The sequence below is a fragment of the Trichechus manatus genome, unplaced genomic scaffold, assembly GCF_000243295.1.
Source record: "Trichechus manatus latirostris isolate Lorelei unplaced genomic scaffold, TriManLat1.0 scaffold00100, whole genome shotgun sequence".
Classification (NCBI taxonomy): domain Eukaryota; kingdom Metazoa; phylum Chordata; class Mammalia; order Sirenia; family Trichechidae; genus Trichechus; species Trichechus manatus.
Window position 1 is genome coordinate 4,032,576 of NW_004444036.1, and position 25,536 is coordinate 4,058,111.

The 25,536-nt window shown below is 43.6% G+C and overlaps 1 protein-coding gene across 1 annotated transcript in view; it reads right to left on the minus strand.

Annotated features, from left to right (window-relative positions):
• Positions 1-19,099, minus strand: part of MAP7D2 (MAP7 domain containing 2) — a 105,193-nt gene extending 86,094 nt beyond the window's left edge. Inside the window, 1 exon segment of the mRNA XM_012557416.2 lies at positions 19,066-19,099. Within this exon segment, the coding sequence (XP_012412870.2) occupies positions 19,066-19,093 (28 nt within the window). The 5' untranslated portion in view covers positions 19,094-19,099.
• Between the last annotated feature and the right edge of the window lie 6,437 nt (positions 19,100-25,536).

Here is a 25,536-nt window from a genome sequence, read left to right on the forward strand (position 1 = left end):
CTGAAACCTGGCATATAATAATCACCGATCTGCCACAAAATTCTCTGTACAGGGTTACTGGAGGAAGGTACAGCAGCAAAGTCCTGTAACAATGTCTCTAAGTCTTCTCTTACATAAAATGGAAATAAGAATACTACTACTCTGTAATACATGGTGACCTATGTGTTACAGAGTAGAACTGCTCCAGGATTCTCTTGGCTGTAATTTTTATGGAAGCAGGTCACCAGGCCTTTTCTTCCACCGTACTGCTGGGTGGGTTTGAACCACCAACCTTTCAGTTACCAGCTGAGCACAAGCAATTTGCGCCACCCAGAGACCTATCTTTTAGTGAGGAGTAAATGAGAACATATGCAATGCTTATCTGTATCCAGCACATAGTAGGGGCTCAACCCATTTAACTATTCTGTGTTAGCTACTCTACTACACATGATCTCATTTTTGTTCTTCTCCCTCTTTCAGTACTGAGGTCTTCTGCACATGTGCCTGAAAACAAATAACGCTAACTTTCCTAAATGGAACGATAAACTATTGTGAATTACATTACTGTCAGTGTAAAACCAGGGCGAGTATTTTTTTCCATAAAAATTCTACTAATGTTATGGATTGAACTGTGTACCCCAAAAATATGTGTTGTAAATTCTAACCTCTATGCTTCTGGTTATAACCTCATTTGGGAATGGACTGTGTTTATGTTCATGAAACAGGATTAGTGTAGGGAATGCTGTGAGTCAATCTCTTATAATAAAAAGAGCAGATTAAACAAGCAAGCGAGCTAGCAGAGATGGGGGAAGAGAGATGCCAAGCCACATGAAGATCACCCAGCAGCAGAAACTCAGAAGAGATAAGGACCTTCCCCCAGAGCCAAAAGAGATAGAAAGCCTTCTCCTAGAGCCGACACCCTGAATTAGGACTTCTAGCCTCCCAAAATGTGAGAATATAAATTTATGTTTGTTAAAGCCACCCACTCGTGGTACTTCTATTATAGCAGCACTAGATAACTAAGACAATTAGGAATAGGTATGTCTTCTGATTTCTCATCTTCTGCAAAGGATATCAGATGCCTATCATTTCTAGCTTGCTTGCTTGCTTGCTTGTTTCTGTCTACACATGTAGACACATGCCCCTGCTGGTAAATCAGTAAAAGTGAGTTCCCGTCCTTTAGAGCAGGCTTATAAGTAATTTCTTACTTTAAAAAAAAAAAAAAAGAAGGTGTAGATGACATTTCACAAACACTAATTATGAAGGTGGTATACGATACGGCTGTTCTTCTTCACATTTCAACAGTAAATTGCCTAATCATATTCATACACACAATCTGCAGTCTCAGGACTGCCTGTGCCAGCAACTAATCTAGCAAATAAGCTCCCAAGAACCAAAAAAAAAATGTGCCACGTTGTAAGATTCAACTGTGGCCTGTCTGGGGATCTGTATACATACTCACGGGCTGCCTTCTTCTAAAGGCACTATTTATTGAGCCCCTACCTCATGCCAGGAATTATGTTCCACAAATGTTATTTAATGTTCACAATAATCCTAGGAGGTGGATGCACCCCCACCTTAAAGATGAGGAAACAGACTCAGGCAGAGAAACCTGTCCAAAGCATTACAGCTGCTTGGATTTTTGTCCAGTCTGGCTGACTCCCAAGCTGACAGGCATCAACACAATACTGAGAGAAAAGGGTGCTTAAAGGAAGAAGCACTGACCTAGGAATCTAGGTGTCCAGAAACTGGGAGCTAGTCTTACTGGGGTGCATAAAGGACAGTGGTAAGAAAATGGGCTCTGCCTGGGTTCAGGCAAATCTCTGCTCCAGCACTCTTATAACAGTGTGGCCTTTGGAGATGCTTCTTAACCTCTCTAAGCCTCAGTTTTCTCATCTGTTAAACAGGGATAAAATAGTGCCTGTATCATAAGGCGAAGCTTAAGGGAGAATATATGTAAAGCTTAGTACATATTAAACATCTAACCAATAGCTAACAGTATCATCATCATCATTATGGTTCAGATATGGCCCTTATTATAGACAGAAATACAAGTACTTCATACGTATTAAGCACTCAGAAAGTATTAGCTTTCATCAATATCAGTATTACCACCCACGACCACCATGGCTACTACTTTAGTCTGGAACTAGCCCCTCATCCACTCTTTAAACCCAGTGTCTTCATTGTGCCCCAGGCCCCCAGCAGGTGACCTGTTAGGCCTAGCTATCTCAGGGACTCCTGCCTCCCCGGACCCTGGCAGGCTGGGTCCCTGACAGTTAGAGGCCCACTATGCTAATGATGGAGGCCTGGGCCAATGCAGTGTATACATCTGTCAAAACTCATCAAATTGTACACTCAAAATTTGTGCACTTTAGTATATGTAAATTATACCTATTTTTAAAGCAACAACAAATAGAAAAAGAAAAATCCAGTACCAGCTGACCTACCATATGTCATTAGTACCCAAGGCTGCAAAAAACAACCCTGGATCCCCCAGCTAACCACCTCTTCACTGTGGCCCCGTGAAGAAGTGGGGATCTCCAACTCCAAGGGCAGCATGGGAGAAAGGAGGATGTGTCTGCTGGGAAAGCCAGACAGGCTCCCCACGGTCCTCAGGCCAGCATGGGGATTGAAGTCAGGGTTAGGGCTAGATGGAGCTGCAGGCTCTTACAGTGCTTCATGGAAGGTCATGACTTGGCTGCTGGGATTTAGGAGATAAGATAACCAGCCTAATAAGCTGGTTCCTTGATGTAAACCCTTCCTTAAGAACAGTGATCTTCCAGGATCACTGTTAATCTGTGTCTCTCATGCCTTTCACCGTCTCCAGCCCACACCAGATCCCAGCTACAAATGTCCAAATGGCCTGGCTCTTTATTTAGAGCCACCAGTAAAACTGGCTCCGCTGGAACACCTTCCCATTTGTGCCTATCACCCTGGGGGCTTCTTCTTGGCCCCATTCGTGTGCCTGCTCAACCATACCGCAGTCAAGGGACCTTGGGTAAATCCTTTATCACCTCAAAGCCTCTGGCTGCTCTTCTGTCAAATAGGAACACCACTACCTACTACCCAAGGTTACGGTGGGGGGACCTTGTGGAAATATCTGGCACAAAGGAGTGTTTAAAGTTGGCTCCCTTCCCCGATAATATATAAGAACACAGACAAAACGAGTTGTGGCAGACACTCCCTGGGCACAGGGCATGGAATCATAAGCTCCACACTTCAGTCTTCCCAAGAAACTCACAAAATTCCCCCAGGAAAAACCCCTGCAACTTCCCAAGAGATCACAGTTTCCAGTCTGACTTGCTCTGTCTGCTGCACTGATAATTTACTTAGAAGGTGAGATGAACAAAGTCAAGGGCAGCAAAAGAAGACAAAGGCTAGAAAAGTTAAACACAAGTGCCTAAGTATCTACTGAGCACTGTGATACCAAAAATTAATCCCCATCCTGGCCCCAAATCAAGCAGGCTGGACTGACCTGATACATAAGTTGCTACAAGAAAGAAAATAATTTCAATTACTTATGTGTTAACCGTGCATTAATGAAATAGGTATCATTTCAAAATAACCCAATATGCACAGTATACTCTATGTACATGATTTGCTAGCTGCATGAAACATACATGGCTAAGGCTGCCCTCAGCACCCTCTTTCCCTGTGTAATGGCCGCACAGTCATCTCTCCTTCACCTCCCTGTTCCTTCCCCTACTCTGTGCTCTTTTGATCATCACAGAATAATTTCTGTCTGTCTGATCTTCAGCCACAGGAATTTGGACTCTAGCCATCCCCCCAGGGGGATCAGCAAAAAACTGGGAAACAGGGGCTGGCACCAGAAAAGGGAGTGAACACAGAGAGCAGAGCAAGTGTTGAGGTTTCTACCCTGGAAAGGGCACACAGAGGCAGGCTTCTGGCCTTGGCCTCCAGGTCCCTGGCCTTTAGAGACAGAGAGGATCTGACACCCAGGGCTTTGGTGTGAAGTGGGGGCAGCGCTGAGTAGTCAGGAGGCTCATCTGACACAGGCTTCAAGCAAGGGGTTCGGCGTAACTGTGTAGACATCATGACTGGAAAAGACAAGGCAGCTGGGTATAGTGCCTGGGAGCAGGAGCTGGAGCCAGATTGCCAGGGTTCCAATCCCAGGGTGAGCACAACTACTCACCAGATCACTGGGAGAAGCCAGAGGGAACGGGAGTGTGTGCTTGTGTGCGCTGCTCAGAATGCCGCCTGCTACACAGCTGTTCATTGTTCAATAAATGTTTACCACCACTGACTCATGCGACCCCATGTGTGACAGAGTAGAACTGTGCACCATAGGACTTTCAATGGCTGAGTTTTCAGAAGCAGATCACCAGGCCTTTCTTCCGAGGTGCCTCTGAGTAGACTAGAACCTCCAATCTTTCAGTTAACAGCTGAGCTTATTAACGGTTTGCATACCCAGGGATTCCCAATAAAGGTATCATTATTTCTAAGCCTAACCAAGGCAGTATTTTTCCTTCGACAGTGGGGCAAAAGGCTGGCTCTGAGGTTGCACACCAGGCGACATGGTTGTTTGCAGTGAGCATTGAGTTGTATGAAAAATACAAGCCTCCAACTCATTCTCAGCCGGGGAGGTGATCACCCCACGAGGGGCAGAAGGAACAGAGACTAACGGACGTAGAAGACACTGTGATCACCCATCTCCTGCTCACTTCTAGGCAAACCCTGTGAGAAAGCTGGAGAGACCTGCCGGCCCTATTTTAATTGGTATTTCTCCCTTCTTGCACAGCAGAGATAGTTTGATTTGCAGAATGTAGGTGCATTCAGAACTCGAAACCATTGTACGACCTTGGATGTTAGGAAGGAGTTTTATGGAACTGAGTAGCTTAAATGAAAAGTTCAAAGCATCTCAATCAGCACCGTCACTTCTGCTCTCCAAGCACAGTGGTGGAGGTGGGTGTCAACCACCCCCAGAGAGGAATCAGAAAAGCCTCAGGCATCTAGAAAGAGGGACAGATATGGGGGGGGGGCTCTTATTATTTGTTTTTTTAGCAACAAAGCACAAGATATTTACAAACATCTGGCTGAAACTGTGGACAGAATTAGGCAGGTAATAGCTGGTTAAGAGAAATTAATCGTGGAGTTCCCACTATTAGCAATGTCATTTGATGCTCTCTTCAGGGTGGTGCGTATGTTTAAGGATCATAAAAGTAAAAGATGTGCAAAGGACCCCAGAGGGTCACTGGAGACCCTTCCGGCTAATCTCCAGGCCACTCCCAACCCTGTTTTCCATAAGGTCTCAGTCCCTGCACACGTGAGTATGAGGAAGGCAGGCCAGATAGACCCTTGTCTCAAGCCCTTACATTGTCCTTGTTTCCTGAGTGTTCCCGCACAAGGACACGCTCACTCACGGTCAGTTGGGGGCCCTCCATCCTCACTGTTACAGGGTTGGTAGAAGCCTTCAGACCCCTGTTCCCTGTCACAAGGCTGACGCTCGCTCTCTGCCATCTCACTGGGCACCAGACCTTAACTGCAAGGAGCAACGCACACCACCCAGAGGGGAGGCCTTTTCCCCCCTCAGCCTGCCCTCTCCAGGCCCCTCTGTTCCAAGGCTCAGCTCCTGGCAGCTCAAGCCACACATCAGGGATGGCCCCGTGCCACCCCATCTAGTTGAGGAGCCACTGACAAGGCTGCAGAGACCGAATCCAAATCATGAGTGCCATGCGGAGGCCTGCCTCTTCCGCGAGCTGGCCTAGGTTTCAAAACGACTCCTTAGTTTTAAAGCAAAATACATTAAAAGAAAATACAGAGGAGGACTAGAGAGTCCAGAAGAAGAAATCACTTTTTGTACTGCAAACTATTTTGAGACATATTAAGAATGATTTTAAAAGCTGCGTTCCTTTTCTCCCTGGAAAGCACATTCAGCAGGATCCCCCCCACAGCCCACCCCCCACCCCAGCCTACAGCCTGTGCACCTGCATCCTCAGCCCAGCCACAACAGCTCTTAAATCAGGAAGGGCATCAACGGCACTTTGAGGCCTAGAGGCAGAAACAGTTTTTTGGTAACAAATAGATTCTCTTTATTTTTTAAATTTTTTCCCATACAAAAATTTAAACATACATTGTTATGTGACCCTAATTGCTCTCCCTATACTGTGACAGCACACTCCTCCTTTCCACCCCTGGTTTCCCATGTCCATTCAACCAGCTCCTAACCCTCTCTGCCTTCCCATCTCACCTCCGGACAGAAGCTGCCCGTTTAGTCTCTTGTATCTACTTGAGCTAAGAGGCACACTCTTCAGAAGTACCCCTTTATGTCCCACAGTCCAGTCCACTCGCTATCTGAAGAGTTGGCCTCGGAAACTGTTTTAGTTCTGGGATGATAGAGAATCTGGGGGCCATGCTTTCCGGGGATACTCCAGAGTCAGTCAGACCATTAAGTCTGGTCTTCTTACTAGAATTTGAGTTCTGCACCCCACCTTTCCCCTGCTCCATCAGGGACTCTCTGTTGTGTTTCCTGTCAGGGTGGTCATTGGTGGTAGCCAGGTACCATCTAGTTCTTCTGGCCTCAGGCTGCTGAGGTCTCTGGTTTATGTGGCCCTTTCTGTCTCTTGGGCTAATACTTTCCTTATGCCTTTGGTGCTTTTCATTCTCCTTTACTCCAGGTGGTTGGGACCAATTGATGTATCTTAGATGGCCGCTTCAAAGCTTTTAAGACCCCAGATGCCACTCACCAAAGTAGGATGCAGAACGTTTTCTTAATAAGCTATGCCAGTTGACCTAAATGTCCCCTGAAAGCATGCTCCCCAGATCCCTACCCCTGCTACTCAGTCCCTCAAAGTGTTTGATTGTATTCAGGAAACTTCTTAGCTTTGGTTTAGTCCAGTTGCAATGACTTCCCCTGTAGTGTATGCTGTACTTCCCTTCACCTAAGATAATACTTGTCTACATTCTAGTTAGTGAATAACCCTCTCCCTACCTCCCCACCTCGTAACCATCAAAAAATGTTGTCTTCTGTATTTAAACCTGTTCTTGAGTTCTTATAATAATGGCCTCATACAATATTTGTCCTTCTGTGACTGACTACATTCACTCAGCATAATGACCTCCAGCTTCCTCCATGTTATGTTTCACAGCTTCGTCACTGTTCTTTATCGTTGTGTAGTATTTCATTGTGTGGATATACCATAATTTGTTTATCCATTTGTCTGTTGATGGGCACCTAGGTTGTTTCCATCTTTTTACTATCGTGAACAGTGCTGCAGTGAACATGGGTGTGCATATATCTATTCGTGTGACGGATCTTATTTCTCTAGGATATATTCCAAGGAGCGGGATAGCTGGATCGTATGGTACTTCTATTTCTAGCTTTTTAAGGAAGCACCAAATCGATTTCCAAAGTAGTTGCACCATTTTACATTCCCACCCACAGTGTATAAGTGTTCCACTCTCTCCACAGCCTCTCCAGCATTTATTATTTTGTGTTTTTTGGATTAATGCTAGCCTTGTTGGGGTGAAATGATATCTCATTGTAGTTTTGATCTGCATTTCTCTAACAGCTAATGATCGTGAGCATTTCTTCATGTGTCTGTTAGCCGCCTGAATATCTTCTTTGGCAAAGTGCCTGTTCATATCCTTTGCCTATTTTTTAATTAGATTATTTGTCTTTTTGTTGTTGAGGTTTTGCAGTATCTTGTAGATTTTAGAGATTAGACGCTGATCGGATTTGTCGTGGCCAAAATTTTTTTCCCAGTCTGTAGGTTGTCTTTTGACTCTTTTGGTGAAGTCTTTTGATGAGCATAAGTGTCTGATTTTTAGGAGCTCCCATTTATCCGGTCTCTCTTCTGGTGCTTGCGCATTGTTACTTATGGTTCGTATTGTGTTTATGCCATGTATTAGGGCTCCGAGTGTTGTCCCTATTTTTTTTTCCATGATCTTTACAGTTTTAGATTTTATATTTAGGTCTTTGACCCATTTTGAGTTAGTTTTTCTGCATGGTGTGAGGTATGGGTCTTGTTTCAGTTTTTTGCAGATGGATATCCAGTTATGCCAGCACCATTTGTTAAAGAGACTGTCTTTTCCCCAATTAATGGACTTTGGGACTTTGTCAAATATCAGCTGCTCAGAGGTGGATGAATTTATGTCTGGATTCTCAACTCTGTTCCATTGGTCTATGTATCCATTGTTGTACCAGTACCAGGCTGTTTTGACTACCGTGGCTGTCTAATAGGTTCTAAAATCAGGTAGTGTGAGGCCTCCCAGTTTGTGCTTCTTCTTGAGTAATGCTTTACTTACTCAGGGCCTCTTCCCTTTCCATATGAAGTTGGCGATTTGTTTCTCCATCTCATTAAAAAATGCCAGTGGAATCTGGATCAGGATTGCATTGTATCTGTAGATGGCTTTGGGTAGAACTGTCATTTTCACAATGTTGATTCTACCTATCCATGAGTAAGGTATGTTTTTCCACTTATGTAGGTCTCTTTTGGTTTCTTGCAGTAGTATCTTGTAGTTTTCATTGTATAGGTCTTTTACATCCCTGGTTAGATTTATTCCTAAGTATTTTATATTCTTGGGGGCTATTGTAAATGCTATTGATTTGGTGATTTCCTCTTCGAGGTTCTCTTTGTTGGTGTAAGGAATCCAACTGATTTTTGTATCTTTATCTTGTATCCTGAAACTTTGCTGAAAGGTTCTATTAGTTCCAGTAGTTTTCTTACAGATTCTTTGGGGTTTTCTGTGTATAAGATCATATCATCTGCAAATATAGATACTTTGACTTCTTCCCTACCAATTTGGGTGCACTTTATTTCCCTTTCTAGCCTAACTGCTCTGGCTAGAACCTCCAGCACAATGTTGAATAAGAGTGGTGATAAAGGGCATCCTTGTCTGGTTCCCGCTCTCAAGGGGAATGCTTTCAAAGTCTCTCCATTTAGGATGATGTTGGCTGTTGGCTTTGTATAAATGCCCTTAATTATGCTGAGGAATTTCCCTTCTCTTCCTATTTTGTTGAGAGTTTTTATCATGAATGGGTGCTGGACTTTGTCAAATGCCTTTTCTGCATTGATGGACAAGATCATGTGGTTCCTGTCTTTTGTTTTGTTTATGTGATGGATTACATTGATTGTTTTTCTGATGTTGAACCATCCCTGCATACCTGGTGTAAATTCCACTTGATCATGGTGAATTATTTTTTTGATATGTTGCTGAATTCTATTGCCTAGAATTTTGTTGAGGATTTTTGCGTTTATGTTCATGAGGGATACTGGTCTGTAATTTTCTTTTTTTGTGGTGTCTTTACCTGGTTTTGGTATCAGAGTTATGCTGGCTTCATAGAATAAGTTTGGGAGTATTCCATCCTTTTCTATGCTCTGAAATACCTTTAGTAGTAGTGGTGTCAACTCTTCTATGAAAGTTTGGTAGAATTCTCCAGTAAAGCCATCTGGGTCAAGGCTTTTTTGTTGTTGGGAGTTTTTAAATTACCTTTTCAATCTCTTCTTTTGTTATGGGTTTATTTAGTTGTTCTACATCTGTTTGTGTTAGTTGAGGTAGGCAGTGAGTTTCTAGAAATTTGTCCATTTCCTCTAGGTTTTCAAATTTGTTAGAGTACAGTTTTTCATAGTATTCTGTTATGATTCTTTGAATTTCAGTTGGGTCTGTTGTGATATCACCCATCTCATTTCTTATATTGGTTATCTGCATCCTCTCCTGTTTTTCTTTTGTCAGTTTGGACAATGATTTATCAATTTTGTTGATCTTTTCAAAGAACCAGCTTTTGGTCTTGTTAACTCTTTCAATTGTTTTTCTATTCTCTATTTAATTCTGTTCTAATTCTTATTATTTCCTTTCTTCTGGTGCCTGAAGTCTTCTTTTGCTGCTCTCTTTCTACTTGTTCCAGTTGTAGGGTTAATATTTTGATTATGGCCCTTTCTTCCTTTTGGATGTGTGCATTTATTGCTATAAACTGACCTCTGAGCACTGCTTTTGCTGTGTCCCAAAGGTTCTGGTAGGATGTGTTTTCATTCTCGTTTCAGTCTATGAATTTCTTTATTCCATCCTTAATTTCTTCTATAACCCAGTCGTTTTTGAGCAAACTGTTGTTCAGTTTCCATGTGTTTGGCAAGTTTGATTATGTCTTGGTGACTTTCTTTTGGGATCTACCTTATGTGGGGTCCGATGTGCATCTTGGATAGATATTTTTGTCATCTTTCACGATATCAGGGAAGTTTTCTGCCAACAAATCTTCAACAATTTTCTCTGTATTTTCTGTTATCCCCTCCCGTTCTGGTACTCCAATCACTCATAGGTGATTCCTTTTGATAGAGTCCCACATAATTCTTAGGGTTTCTTCATTTTTTTTAAATCCTTTTATCTGATTTTTCCTCAAATAAGTTGGCGTCAAGCTTTATCTTCTATATCACCAATTCTGAGCTCCACTGCCTCAGTTCTGCTCCTATGACCTTTCTATTGAGTTGTCTAATTCTGAAATTTTATTGTTAATCTTCTGGATTTCTGATTTCTGTCTCTCTATGGATTCTTACAGCCTGTTAAATTTGTCATTCTGCTCTTCTCTAATCTTTTTAATTTCCTCTATTGTGTGTTCTGAGTTTTGCTTAAGTTCCTTCCTAATTTCTTGAAGAGTTCTGTATATTAATCTTTTGTATTCTGCCTCCAGTGATTCCAAGAAATTTTCTTCCTCTGGAAAATTTCTAGATTCTTTATTTTGGGAGCTTGCTGAAGCCATCATGGATTGCCTCTTTATGTGATTTGATATTGACTGTTGTCTCCAAGCCATCAATAACTTATTACGTTTATTTATTTTATGTTTGTTTACTGTGTCCTAGCTTCTTGTTTCGTTCTGATACGCCCAAATGGGCTGTTCGTATGAACTAGTTTTATTATTGGCACCTTTGAAGCTCTAATGTCCTGTCACCAGGTGGTTAGATCTGTTACTAGGTATGTGAGCTCAGGAGTCCGCCCACTCCTCCTGTACGCATTCAGCTCAGGTGCCCAGGCAGATAGCCACCAAGTGTGTGGTGTAGGCTCTTACTTAAGTCCTAGACAGGCATGGGTGACTGGTGTAGGCACAGGCATCTGGCTGCAGCAGGGGGACACACTCTGAGCAAAGCAGGGGGCTGACAGCTGCCCCCGAGTGTCCAGGAGGAAGGCATGTCCCTGCTCCCTAGAGCACGCAGGTGGGTGGGTTTTGGAGCCAGAATACGGGTACTTAATGCTGTTGGCTGTAAGGACTGGGGGGCACCTCTTACTCACGGGCCCCTCTTGCAGGTGGCTATGTCGCATGGGTGGAGCCACCAGTCCTCAGGCCCTTGATGTGGGTAGGTGAAGACCCTGGTTAATGGGCAGAGCAGTGTCAAATGTCAAGAACCTGCCACTTCACAGCTGAAACAGTTGAAATTAGAGTTCCAGTATATACCCTGTTGTACTACGGTAACAAGGGCCTACACTGTTGAAATGGGTCCTCACAAGTCTATGCAGGGGGAAAGGCACTCAGAGTCCGTGGATCCCTTATGCCTGTGCCTAGGCAAAGGAGCTGTGCCTACCCTGGGTTCCTGGCTTAGGAGAGCCGGCAGTTTATTCTTCCTAGTTTGTTAATTTGTTCACTCTCCAAGGCAGGGAGAATGGCTCCGGGTGTGTGACGGATCCTACTTCCGGCCCAGGGGACTCGGCAATTGCTGAAGCTGGTCCGGGACCCAGTGTAGAGCAGGGAGGTAAATAAATGGGAGAGAGGTTTTTCCCTAAGGGGGGTGTTTTTGATCTGTGCGGTAAGCCGTACACAAGTACTTATCTTTCCTGGAGGGCTGCTTCTCACTGGTTCCGGGTGGCCGTGTAGAGTCTCTGGTGCCGGGTCTCCCCCAGTGCGCACAGCTGCTTGCCTGCTTCACCGCTCTGCCCTGAGCTGATCAGGCCTGAAGGGCTCAGGCTCTCGCCGGGTCAGGTCTGGCAACTCCTCGCTGCTTTTGAACCGTCTCCCCCTCCCCCTGCCACTCAGTCCGGTTCCTCAACTCTGTCTTTGATGTTCAGGGCTCCCAGATTGCCATATATAATCGAATCACTTGTTTTTTCAGGTCTTTGTTGTAAGAAGGTCCACCGGAAGCATCTGACTACTCCGCCATCTTGTGCCCTCACTGAACAATGTTTGGGGCACTCTGGCCTGTCTTTTAAACAACCTTGCCAAGAGCTCCAGCTTGTTGATTAAATTTAACTCCCACACCCCCTCCAACCTCCCATCCTATCCCCGCTAAAATCCTCTTTGGAAGAACAAAAGGTAGATGTATACTAAAGTTCTACTTATTGCTGTAGGTGGTCAAAAGTTTATTTTGAAAATAAAATCACAGATTATGACCCTGACAACAGAAAAGGCAAACAGAGACCTCAATGTATGTTTGTAGGAAAGACTCTGAAAAGTAAAACAACAAAGACTTAAAAGGTGAAGTGTCAAGGTTCATGGACATCTGCAGGCTTCTCTTTTGGCTGTTCCTCAGAAAAGTCCCCTGCCATTCAAAAGCAACAAATGAGAAAAGCCCTTACGTGTGCTACAATTATGTCTGAGCATGGGCAACTTGACTATTGTGGCTGTCACAGTTTCTGTCCTTGTTTTTCACTCACTGTAGGGAGATAAAACACTGATGATACATGAATTTTTAAATCCCGCATGTTGCCTTTCACCAGAAAAAGCTGTCACCCAAGAACAACAATATGCTGTCACAATTTAAGCTTGCTAGCCCATCACAGCAATCGGGTTTCTGATTCACCACGTTAAATTAGCCTAACTGTCACACGTAAGGTCACCAAACACATTTCTGTTACCAAAAGGCCACGCTTTATATGGCCTTTCCTTTTAAAAACAGCATGCTACATAATCCTTATACTCCATCACAGTGGTTCTTATACTCTAATACAGCGATTCTGCCCCTCTGGGGACATTTGGTAATGCCTGGAGGCATTTTTAGCAGTCACAACTGAGGGAGAGGAAGAGTGCTACTGGCATCTAGTGGATGGAGGCCAGGGATGCTGCTCAACATCTGACAATGCCCAGGACAGCCTCTGAGAACAATGATCCAGCCCCAAATGTCACAGTGCCAAGGTTGAGAAAGCTGCTCTAATAAGCTACACTGCATGTGGCAAACAGTAAAACCTCCTAAGTGACACTGTATACACTTTGGGTCATGCCACATCATTATATAGCAGTAACCAAAAAAAGCTATAAAGTGACAGACACAGAATAAATGTGTTTCCTACATGGGTAGCTTTGTTAAAAACCTGTAGCAATTTTTAGTGATAGTCATTACATTTAAAAAATTCTTCTTCAAAAATGGAGAATCAATAAACTTCTTATAAGTGTTTCACAGTATGGATAGGCATGATTTAGTCCCTTAGGTAGGACTGTGGCTAAATATATTAACACCATTAAACCAGTTGCCATCAAGTCAACTCCAACTCATAGCGACCTCACGTGTGTCAGAGTAGAACTTTGCTCCATAGGGTTTTCAAGGCTGTGACCTATTGGAAGCAGATCGCCAGGCCTTTCTTCCAAGGCACCTCTGGGTGGACTCAAACCGCCAACCTTTTGGTTAGTTTCTACAAGAGTGCTTACCATTGTACCACCCAGGTAATGTATTACTACCATTAGTGAGGTTATAGCAATCATAATGGAACAAACCGCTCCAACTCTCCTTCCATGCATGTCATGAAATGATGCCACAGTGGGACTCTGTCACTAAGGCAAAGACAATGAGCTGCCCTTGGATGTGGAGTGACAGGGCTCACACAGCCAGGCCGCCCCCATCAACGTGCTGTCCCATCAACACGCAGCCCCATGAGCTCAAGCACACGCCATCTGCATTCCCACAGCCTTCACAGGCCCTCCAAAGGACACGAACACCAATTATATCCCTTAATCATAATCCCTGTTGATGAAAACAATTCATATTATATCTTACAACAAATATTCTGCCCATTTACTGTGGCACTGGGGTAGAGGGGGAGAAGAGAGATGGATGGAAGTGGCTTTGATTCCTGTACAAACCAATCAGCACTTGAAAACTGGGTTTACTTTATTTGAGCAGCACTAAAAGGAAGTCTTATGTATTTGATCAAAGGTATTTAAAAAAAAAAAACAACTAGCATTTCCTTTTGGGCACTGTTTCACCACAATGAATCAGTAAAATGTAGGTTGCTATGCATCCCTTTTTATAGTAACAGGAAGGACGTTGTGTTCCCAAGGTAACCCACGACTTCGCTCATCAATACGCACCGAGTGCTTTCATCAAGCAGTATCAATCTTCTGAGGTTTATACACTGGATTTCTCTGCTACGCACAGGGCTTGAGGGTTCTAAGCACACCATACACAGCCGAGATGGCCACCAAATGTAAGAAAGATAGAAAAAGAGCAGGCATCGGGGTAAAATACTTTCTGATGTTTTTCTCCAGGTGATCATTCAAGCTGATAACTGAGGCTTTTTGGTTCCATTCTCTCTAAGACTTTCATGCTATACAGAGAGCTGTCCGTGGAGAATCTAAAAGCAGAAGGCATCATAATAGAGGGGGCCTGAGGCTCACGTGGCCTGTCCTTCCTTGGAGCCTTCTCCCCACTGGCCTTTCCCTGCCCTGCCCGTCTCACTGCTGAGGCCCACCCTGCACCCAGTCCTTGTCCTCTAGCTGCTCCTGGTCTCCACCCCACATGGAAGCCCTGTTCCCCCCACTTCAGCTACATGGTGAATGACTAATCCACATGAAAATCAATGAGGATTTGACCTGGAGTAGAATGGAAAGGAAAGGAAGAATCCTACCTGACAGCAGACACTATGCAAATGGGCAACTGAACGGAGGTGAGGAGGAGTCAAAGGAGACCTAAGGTTTTGGAGCCTGGGTAGCTGGGAAAAGAGCGGTGCACCATTTGCAAAAATAGGGAAGTAGCCTTGGGAGACCTGGGGAAAAGGTGATGAGCTAATTTAGTGGTTAAGGAATTTGGGGAGCCTGGAAAATAGTTAAATGGGAGATGTCTCCAATAGCCAGTTTAGTAGTAATGATAATAACATTGACAGTTCTGAATGTTTAATAGTATGTTGTTATTGTTGTTAGATGCCACTGAGTTGCTTCCGACTCATAGCAACCCTATGTACAACAGAACGAAACACTGACTGGTCCTGCGCCATCCTCACAATCATTGCTATGTTTGAACCCACTGTTGTGGCCACTGTTGTCAATCCATCTTGTTGAGGGTCTGCCTCTTTTTCTCTGACCCGCTAGTCTACTTTACAATACAAAGTCATTTAATTCTCCCAACAAATCCATGAGGTAAGTACTGCGATTGTCCCCATTTTACAGATAGGAAAACTGAAGGGTTAAGACACTGTCCTGAGGTCACACAACTGATAAATGGCAGATAGGAGACTCAAACTCAGGCAGTCTGACTCTAGAACTACAGATGAGGGGGGGTAGGTGAGAGTTGCCTAGAGGTGAAAGACAAGGTTTTCCCTTAAAGGTATTGATCTCAGAGGAGAATATACTCCATATTCACAACAGAAACCTCCAACAACACATAGTCAACTCTGGGCTTCTAACTCATTTAAGGAAAGAACTTTTAGAAGCTGCCTTGGACAGTAAAACTTCACAAATTTAGCCCTTCTGGAATCCTGGTAGAATCTTGGTGGCACAGAGGTTAAGAGCTTGGCTGATAACCAAAGGGTCGGCAGTTTGAATCCCTCAGTCGCTCCTTCGAAACCCTATGGGGCAGTTCTACCCTGTCCTACAGGGTTGCTATGAGTCTGAATCAATTCGACAGCAACGGGTTTGAGGTTTTTTTCTGGATTTTCAGAAACTACAGTATTTCAGATACACATGACTATTGCTGAGCAAAATACATACAATCATTTCTCCTCTCTGCAAACTGTCATGGTCTAAATCACAACCAACAGCAAGTCCAGCCACAAAAAAATTTAGAAAAATCAACTAAAGGGTTTAAAGAAGTCAAGGTGCTTTAACTTATGAATTCAGCAACTTATTTCTACATGTTGCGGTTCTTAAAAGTATATGATGCATTATTATCTGACAGAAGTATACTAAAAATAATTTGCTGTTACATTACTATTTTCCCATGTAGTTCTGTGCTGAAAAGTCACATCACAGGGCTCTTGGCACAACGAGGAACCACTTTTAGCTGAGTCTGGGCACTGCTGCACAGGGCTGGTCCAACTCCAGTCTGGGAATCTTTGCAAACTGTGGGGAGCTACCAGCATTTTCAATAAATAGTGTAGCAATGACTGTAAAGGGGCACAAGGGATGATGGAAGTGTTCTAAAGCTTGATTGTGGAGGCAGCTGCATGTCTATCTAAACCCAAACTGTTCACTTGAGATGGTGTGTACTTTATGGTATGTAAACGACTCCTCAATAAACCGTAATAGGAAGAAAGGAAGGGAAGGAGAGAGGGACACAGTAGAAGACAGAAAACGAAAAAGAACAGAAAAGCAAGCACAAATATATTAAGGGTAAAGCACTGTTGTGTAGAAACGTGTTTCAGCTACATAGATACGTACATTATAACATGCATTTCTAATTGTGGAGTTATTCATGATCCAAAAAGTCCAAAAGCCACTGCTTGAGGGGATGACAACCAGGGCAGTGCTTTTCAAAGGCTAACTTGCTAACTTGATAGGAATTCCTGGGAATCTTGTTAAGATGCAGATGCTCATTCAGTCTGCCTGGGGCTTGGCCTGAGATTCTGCATTCCTAACAAACTTTTATTGAGTTGACACTGCTGGTGTGTGAAAACCACTTTGACTAGCAAGGAAGTATGGTACAAATTGAGACTGAGTTGTCAAAAATGCACAGGCTTAAGACTGTTACTGCTGGAAGGGTCCTTAGAAAAATCTAGCCCCGTGTTTCCCAAACTAACATGGTCGTGAGAAACTTCTAGGCGTACTTATTAAAAATACCATTTCCATAATCAAGACAGTGTGGTATTGGCAAAAGGAGAGACACTAGATCAACAGAACAGAATGGAGAGTCCAAAAACAGACCCACACATATAAGAGCAACTGAATATTCAACTAAGTTGTCAATGGTGCTGGAACAACTGGATATCCGTATCCAAAAAAAAAATGCACCTCGATCCATACTCGTACCACATACAAAAATTACTCCAAATGGACCTAAATGTAAAATCTAAAAGTATAAAACTTCTAGAAGAAAATACAGGAGACTATCTTTACTACCTTCGGGTAGGTAAGAATTTCTGAGAACACAAAATGCTCAAATTACAAAAGAAAAAACTGATAAACTGGATGTCATCAAAACTTAAATCTTCTGCTCTTCTAAAGATACCATTGAGAAAATGAAAAGGTAAACCAGAAGGGGAGAAAATGTTCACAGTACAGATGTCTAGTAAAGAACTTGTATCCAGAATATATTAAGAAATTCTTTAAAAAAAAAAAAAGGTATTTCAAACCTAACATAAAAAAGAAACTACTGACCAATCTAACTTGTGAATAAAGATATAAAAACCCAAAATAAAATATAAGCAGATAAAAAAAATTCTTACAGCTCAATAGTAAGACAAACAGCTCAATTAAAAAACGAGCAAAAGATATGAGCCTATGTTTCACATGCCAATAAGTACATAAGAGGATGTTCAGCACCTTTAATCATTGTGGAAATGCAAAGTAAAACCACAATGAGATACCATTATACACTCACTACTTACGTACCTACCAGTTGCCATCGAGTCGATTCTGACTCATGGTGACCCCATGTGTGTCAGAGCAGAACTGTGCTCCACAAGGTTTTCAATGGCTGCTTTTCTGGCAGTAGATTACTAGGCCTTTCTTCTGAGGCACCCCTGGGTGACACATGCTATGACACGGACGAACCTTGAAAACAGTATGCTAAGGGAAATATGTCTTACACAAAAGGGCAAATATTGTATAATCCCATTTATATGAAATGTCTAGAATTGGCAAATGCATAGAGACCAAAGTTCATTAGTGGTTATCAGAGGTGGAAGAGAGGGGGAAAGGGGGAAATCACTGCTTAGGGGGCACTGAGTTTCTGTTTGGGGTGATGGAAAAATCTGAAAATGGATAGTGGTGATGGTTGCATAACACGGTGAATGTAATTAATGTCACTGAATCGTATACCTGAAAACAGTTAAAATGGCAAACTTTTTGTTGTTATATATATTTTACCACATGAAAATTTTTTTTAAATACACAGATTCCCAGAATTCTCCTCAGACCTGGTGGACCAACATTTCCTGAGAAGAGGCTGAGAATATGAATTTTCCACCAGCAGCCCAGATGGTTCTTAAGATGAGACAAGTGAGGGCAATACTGCTTGAGTCCTCTCCACAGGGGCAGGAAAAGGAGGCCTCAGGACATAAAGTGGCTTGATGAAGGTCACAAGAAATAGTTTAGCAAGCAGCCCTGCTCACAGGAACAGGCAGATCATTTTTTGACATCAGCAGAACATGGCAGGGACATGTCAGGCTAGGGTAGAGGGGCAGAAGCGCCTGTGACAAGGCCTGCTCAGTCCACAGCAGTGTTTAGAGCAGGCTATAATAAAATGCAGTCAATAAATTATTTCCATTTAAGACAATAAGAGCCCAGTTTACATGAATAAATCACTTAAATATCCTCCTGTCTACATCTCAACCTGAATAAATGCTTCCCTGGGTCTGAGAGCTTAAACAGAACCATTTTCCAGGGCACCTTGCCCTTCTGCCACACCAAGCTACTTTCTGCTGCTAGCTGGAGCCAGGGTCTCCCTCGTCTCCTGGCCTGTGCACAAGCTGTGGCCCCACCCACGACGCCCTCCCCGCTGCAGTTACTCTCCACACCCCCCACCTCCCCCCAACACAAACACTTTGAGCATTGAAGGATGAGAGGCCCCTTCCTCTAGGAAGCTTTGCCTGCTCCATCCCAGGAGGGGCCTTCCTATGCGTTCCCGCAGCCCCTGGACCTCCTCATCACTGCAGTGACGACACTGTGTTATAATCGCCTGCTCCCAGGTCCGGCTCCACCAGTCCTTTTAGCTTGTTTCCCACTGTGTTCCCAGCACCCAGCACAGAGCTCGGCCCAGAGAGGCTCTCAGGAAGTACCTCTTGTCGGAAGGACCACAGACATCATTCCATCAGTGCATCTGTGAGACCTTAAGTCTGGCATCTTCTCCATCAGCCTCTACAGAAGAATTCTAGAGGAAACTACTAAATTCTGCCTTAGTTATCTAGTACTGCTATAACAGAAAAACCACCGGTAGGTAGCTTTAACGAACGGAAATTTATTTTCTCACAGTTTGGGAGGCTAGAAGTCTGAAAATTCAGGGCACCAGCTCTACAAGAAGGCTCTCTCTCTATCGCATCTGGGGGAAGGTCTTGTCTCTTTTCAGTTTCTGTTTCTTGGTTCCTTGGCAATCTTCATGTGGCCTGGCATCTTCCCCCATCTCTGCTTGCTTGCTTGCTTGCTTAATCTGTTCTTTTATATCTCAAAAGAGACTGATTTAAGACACACACTATACTAATACTGCCTCTTTAGCACAACAAAGAAAATCCATTCCCAAATGGGATTATAACTACAGGTTAGTTTATACAGGTATAAACTAAACCAAACCCGATGCCATCGAGTTGATTCTGACTCATAGCAACCCTATGAGACAGAGTAGAACTGCCCCATAGGGACTCCAACGCTATCAATCTTTATGGAAGCAGACTGTCACATCATTTTCCCATGGAGCAGCTGGTGGGTTCTAACCACTGACCTTTTGGTTCTCAGCTGAGCACTTAACCACTGCGCCACCAAGGCTCCTCTGACACAAAGAACTGACTGGTAAATGGCAGCTCTTTCCTTATAGATGGGATCAACTTCAGGAATGCTCTCAGCTGGCAGTAACAATGGCTTACCCCAAAACCAGTGACTCTTAACACTTGAGCTTGCATCAGAATCACCTTGAGGGCTTGTAAAAACAGATTCCTGGGCCCCACACCCAAAGATCTTGATTTAGTAGGGCTGGGATGGGCCCATGAATCTGCATTTCTAGTAAGTTCTCAGGTGATGATGATGATGTTATGCGATCCATGGAACACACTTGGGTAGCCCAGGCTTAAATGGTTTCAATCACAGAGACATTTGTGATCTCATTTATCAAGAGGTCTTCAGGAAGAGTGTTAAGGTTGTTTCCATGGTTGGAAGATGATAGACTCAAGATCCTTTCCACTCAGCCATCATCAGTGTGTCTCCTCTCATGACTGCAAAATGGCCGCCACAGGACCAGGCATCACATTCTCACAAGGGAGCATGCCAATTAAAATGAAGAGGGTAAGAGCCAAATCAGGGAGGAAGGGGCTCTCTCCTCATGCGCATTTCTCTTTGATGCCAGAAACACCCCCAGCGGTTCCCCTGAGGTCTCCTTGGTTGCTGCTGCGCCACCTGGCTACAAGGGAGGCCAGGAGAGTGGCTACATAGCAAAGGAGAATGGAACTTACAAGGATGACTGAGACTTGAAGTGACTCATAGCCTGGCCCCATTGTTGTCTAACCTCATACCTGAGCTTTGCAAGAAGCCAACAGCCTGCCCCATCACCCACTGCTACTGGCTGTCCCTCTGTGTGGGTGCCCAACTGTCAGGCAGTAAGAGTCTATCCCAAAATGAAGCCTGCACCGTTATACTGCTAAAAACGAATCTGGATCCACACACTAGCTATGCAACATAAGCATAAACAGCTCTCTCAGCCTCCTTTCCTCCTCTGTAAAATGAGGTTAGTTATGCCTTTGCCACAGGGTGGAGGTGAGAACTAAATAAAGAATGGGTTTGCTCACTTTTCATCCCTACCATGCAGAGCTCTTTGAAAGCTGGGGCAGTGTCGGATCCATCCCCCATCACACGCTTGGCACGTGTTAGGCACACGAGAAATGCTTGCTGAATGGACCAAGAGCCTCTTTTAAGCACATGTCCTTAGACTCTGTCAAGGCTGTTTCTAGAAACACCTTCTGGGGCTTTTCACACTAAAGGAGATGCTGCTGATATAGATGCTGGAAAAGAACAAGGATTAATACAGATAATAAGTAGAAAAGATTAGCTTCTGGAAAAACAGAGCAAAGAGTGTTATGGAGGGCAGGAGGGGGCTGTGATTCAGTCAGGCTCATGTTTAGACAGAATGTTCCACAGAAATTGCCACGGAGGACTGGCAGGTGCAGGTCAGCACACATCTAACCACTGTGCCCTCACCTGCAAAGCACACTGCAGGGACGGAAACCACACTTTGTCTCTCGTGCCCACCTTGACCACTGGGAGTGGCTGCCTGCAGCATCGTGTCAGAAGCCTATTGAGGCCATTTCCAGGTTGGATGAGAAAGGAGATGGTGAGGATGTGAGTCTGGCATGGGGCAGACGGGATAGTGTCAGCAGACATGTCCCACACATATTTCCCTCCCTAGACTAAACACTTGAGGGATGTTCATTTTGACCGAAAGAAATTCACTGGCCTAGTCTTTGTGCTTATTTGAAGATGCCACAAAGCAAACTCACCAGTCTTTTCCAGGCCTAGAATGACTACTCGGCAGCTCTGACTTGTGAAAGGCAATGTGCTAGGTGCTTTAGATGTACTTTTTCTAATCCTTATTAGGACCCCAAGAAGTAGGTGTTATTAATCCCATTTTGCTGATGGGAAATTGAAAGGGCTGAGGCTCTACCTGAAGATGCCTCTGGGAGATGCTCTAATGTTCAGCCGCTGTGCCATCCTCCTCAAGGGTCCGAAGGCTGAGCCCGCGCCAACTCAGTCGGCTCTTTGATTATCTAGAGCCAGGTTAAAAGTGGTACTCCCAGACTAAAATGGAGACAGGACTTATACCATCAGAGTGTTCACCATTTTGTTTTAAGAAATAAAACAAAACCCAAAACCTTCTCCCCAAACAGGAACTTGTTCTATCTCTCTCAATCAAAGTACACTTCAGAACACAAGGAAAGGCAAGACAGATCTTGTTCGAAGAGTATGCTGTGCGTCTCTCTCATGTGGCTCAGAAAATTCCACAGAAACAGCCTGCTGGTACTCGCTGCCTCCCAACAATATGGCGATATAATCGAATGGGAAGATATATATATATAGCAGGCCAGGATCACATGTGGATGGTTTTTTAACACCAAAACCAATTAGTAGATTCATTAAGTATGAACTTGACTAGCCTTTTTCATCGAGGTTATTTGTTTTGAGCAAGATGGTTTCCTCTGATTAAAGCTGCCAATGGCCAACAGAAAATGATAAAATGTTTTAATTTGCCCATAAGAAATGACAGTATCTATGATTCCTAGCAAGAATCTAAGAAGTTTAGCCAAATATGTCCTGTGTTGATATCTACAATCAACACACAGTGTTTTATGAAAAGTATTTAATAAAATGTACGGTTCTAGAGGGACAAGTAAAATGTGGATGCTACCCAATCTGCTTCCCCAGCATTAGCTCCCCAGCACCCCAGCATGGTTATATAACAAACTTTTGAGAGGCTTTGGCTAATTCCTCGCAGAACCTAACCTCACACCTTGTATACAGCAGAACCAAAAAAAAAAAAAAAAACAAAACACAAAACCCATTGTCGTTGAGTTGATTCTGACACATAGCGACCCTCCAGGACACAGAAGAACTGCCCCATAAGGTTTGCAAAGCTGCAATCTTTATAGAAGCAGACTACAACATCTTTCTCCCATGGAATGGCCAGTGGGGTTGAACTGCCGACCTTTCGGTGAGTAGCCAAGTGCTTAACCACTGTGTACTAGGGCTCCTGCTCTACCATTAGTGAATACTAAATCTTTTTTCTGTTAGAAAAGTGACAGAATTTACACATCTAGACACTGTCCATTTGTAAGGCTAGCATTTGATTACTGTCCTGCACTTGTTCATGTGGGCCTTGCCTTGAGCTCTCAGCTCAGCTCTTTCCAGACAGAGTCACTGGCCAATCCCAGAGTAGCTTCCAGCCCCCCACTGCCCAACTCGCCTAGTGGACCCCTGCAGCTCAGCCCGTGAAGAGTGCCGGCAAACAGTGATATAAAGAAGGCAGGTGTCTTAAAGGACGCTCCAGGGCTCAACAGTGGCTCTCTGTCCATCCCTGCTCTTTTGGATGAATTCTTGTAACTGTGCTGCAGTCACCAATCCATCCAGTTTGGGAGCTATTTAAGGAGGATTTACAGCTAACCTGCTAAGAAGAGAAGAAGAGTACAGGCATACCTCGCTGTATTGCGCTTTGCTGATATTACATTTTTTACAAATTGAAGGTTTGCGGCAACCCTGTGTCGAGCAAGACTATCGGTGCCATTTTTCCAACAGCATGTGCTCACTTTGTGTCTCTGCGTCACATTTTGTTAACTTTCACAGTATTTCAAACTTTTTCATTATTATTGTATCTGTTATGGTGATCTGTGATCAGTGATCTTTGATGTTACTATTGTAATTGCTTTGGGGCATCACGAATCGCACCCATATAAGACAGCTAACTTAACTGATAAATGTTGTATGTGTTCTGACTGCTCCATTGACCGGCCATTTCCTCCGTCTCTCTCCCTCTCCTTGGGCCTCCCTATTCCCCAAGACACAATGAAATTAGGCCAGTTAATAACCCTACAATGGCCTCTAAGTGTTCAAGTGAAAGAAAGAGTCACACGTCCTCACTTTAAATCCAAAGCTAGAAATGCTTAAGCTTAGTGAGGAAGGCATGCCAAAAGCCACGATAGGCTAAAAGCTAGGCATCTTAAGCCAAACAGCCAAGTTGTGAATGCAAGGGAAAAGTCTTGAAAGAAATAAAAGTGCTACTCCAGTGAAAACATGAATGATAAAAAAGGGAAACAGCCTTATTGCTGATATGGAGAAAGTTTTAGTGGTCTGGATAGAAGATCAAACGAGCCACAACATTCCCTTAAGCCAAAGCCTAAGCCAGAGCAAGGCCCTAACACTCTTCAGTTCTATGAAGGATGAGAGCAGTGAGGAGGCTGCAGAAAAAAAGTTTGAAGCTAGCAGAAGTTGGTTCATGAGGCTTAAGGAAAGAAGCCATCTCCATAACATAACAGTGCAAGGTGGAGCAGCAAGTACCGATGTAGAAGCTGCAGCAAGGTATCCAAAAGATCTAGCTAAGATAATTGATGAAGGTGGCTACACTAAACAACAGATTTTCAGTGCAGACAAAACAGCCTTATGTCAGAAGAAAATGCCATCTAGGGCTTCCACAGCTAGAGAGGAGAAGTCAATGCCTGGCTTCAAAGCTTCAAAGGACAGGCTGACTCTCTTGTTAGGGACTTTAAGTTGAAGCCAGTGCTCATTTACCATTCCAAAAATCCTAGGGTCCTTAAGAATTATGCTAAATCTACTCAGCCTGTGCTCTATAAATGGAACAACAAAGCCTGGATGACAGCACATCTGTTTACAACATGGTTTACTGAATATTTTAAGCCCACTGTTGAGATCTACTGCTCAGAAAAAAAGATTCCTTTCAAAACATCACTGCTCTCTGACAATGTACCTGGTCACCCAAGAGCTCTGATGGGGATGTACAAGGAGATTAATGTTGTTTTCATGCCTGCTAACATAACATCCATTCTGCAGCCCATGGATCAAGGAGTAATTTCAATTTCCAGGTCTTATTATTTAAGAAATACATTTTATAAGGCTACAGCTGCCATAGATAGTGATTCCTCTGATGGATCTGGGCAAAGTAAACTGAAATCCTTCTGGAAAGGATTCACCATTCTAGATGCCATTAAGAACACTCATGATTCATGGGAAGAGGTCAAAATATCAACATAAACAGGAGCTGGAAGAAGCTGATTTCAACTCCCATGGTTAACTTTGAGGGGTTCAAGACTTCAGTGGAGGAAGTAACTGCAGATGTGGTGGAAACAGCAAGAGAACGAGAATTAGAAGTGGAGCCTGAAGATGTGACTGAATTGCTGCAATCTCATGATAAAACTTTAACGGATGAGGAGTCACTTCTTATGGATGAGCAAAGAAAGTGGTTTCTTGACATGGAATCTACTCCTGGTGAAGATGCTGTGAACACTGTTGAAATGACAACAAAGGATTTAGAATGCTACATAAACATGGTTGATAAAGCAGCAGCAGGTTTTGAGAGGACTGACTACAATTTTGAAAGAAGTCCTACTTTGGGTAAAATGCTATCAAACAGCATCGCATGCTACAGAGAAATCTTTCCTGAAAGGAAGAGTCAATTGACGTGACAAACTTCATTGTTGTCTAATTTTAAGAAATTGCCACAGCCACCCCAAGCTTCAGCAACCACCACCCTGCTCAGTCAGCACATCATCAACATCGAGGCAAGACCCTCCACCAGCAAAAAGATGACAACTCACTGAAGGCTCAGATGATGGTTAGCATTTTTTAGCAATATTCTTAATTAAGGTATGTACATTTTTTTTAGACATAATGCTATTGCACACTTAAAAGACTACAGGATAGTGTAAAACATAACTTTTATATGTACTGGGAAACCAAAAAAATTCGTGTGATTAGCTTTATTGCAATATTTGCTTTACTGTGGTGGTCTGCAACTGAAACTGCAATATCTGAGGTATGCGTGT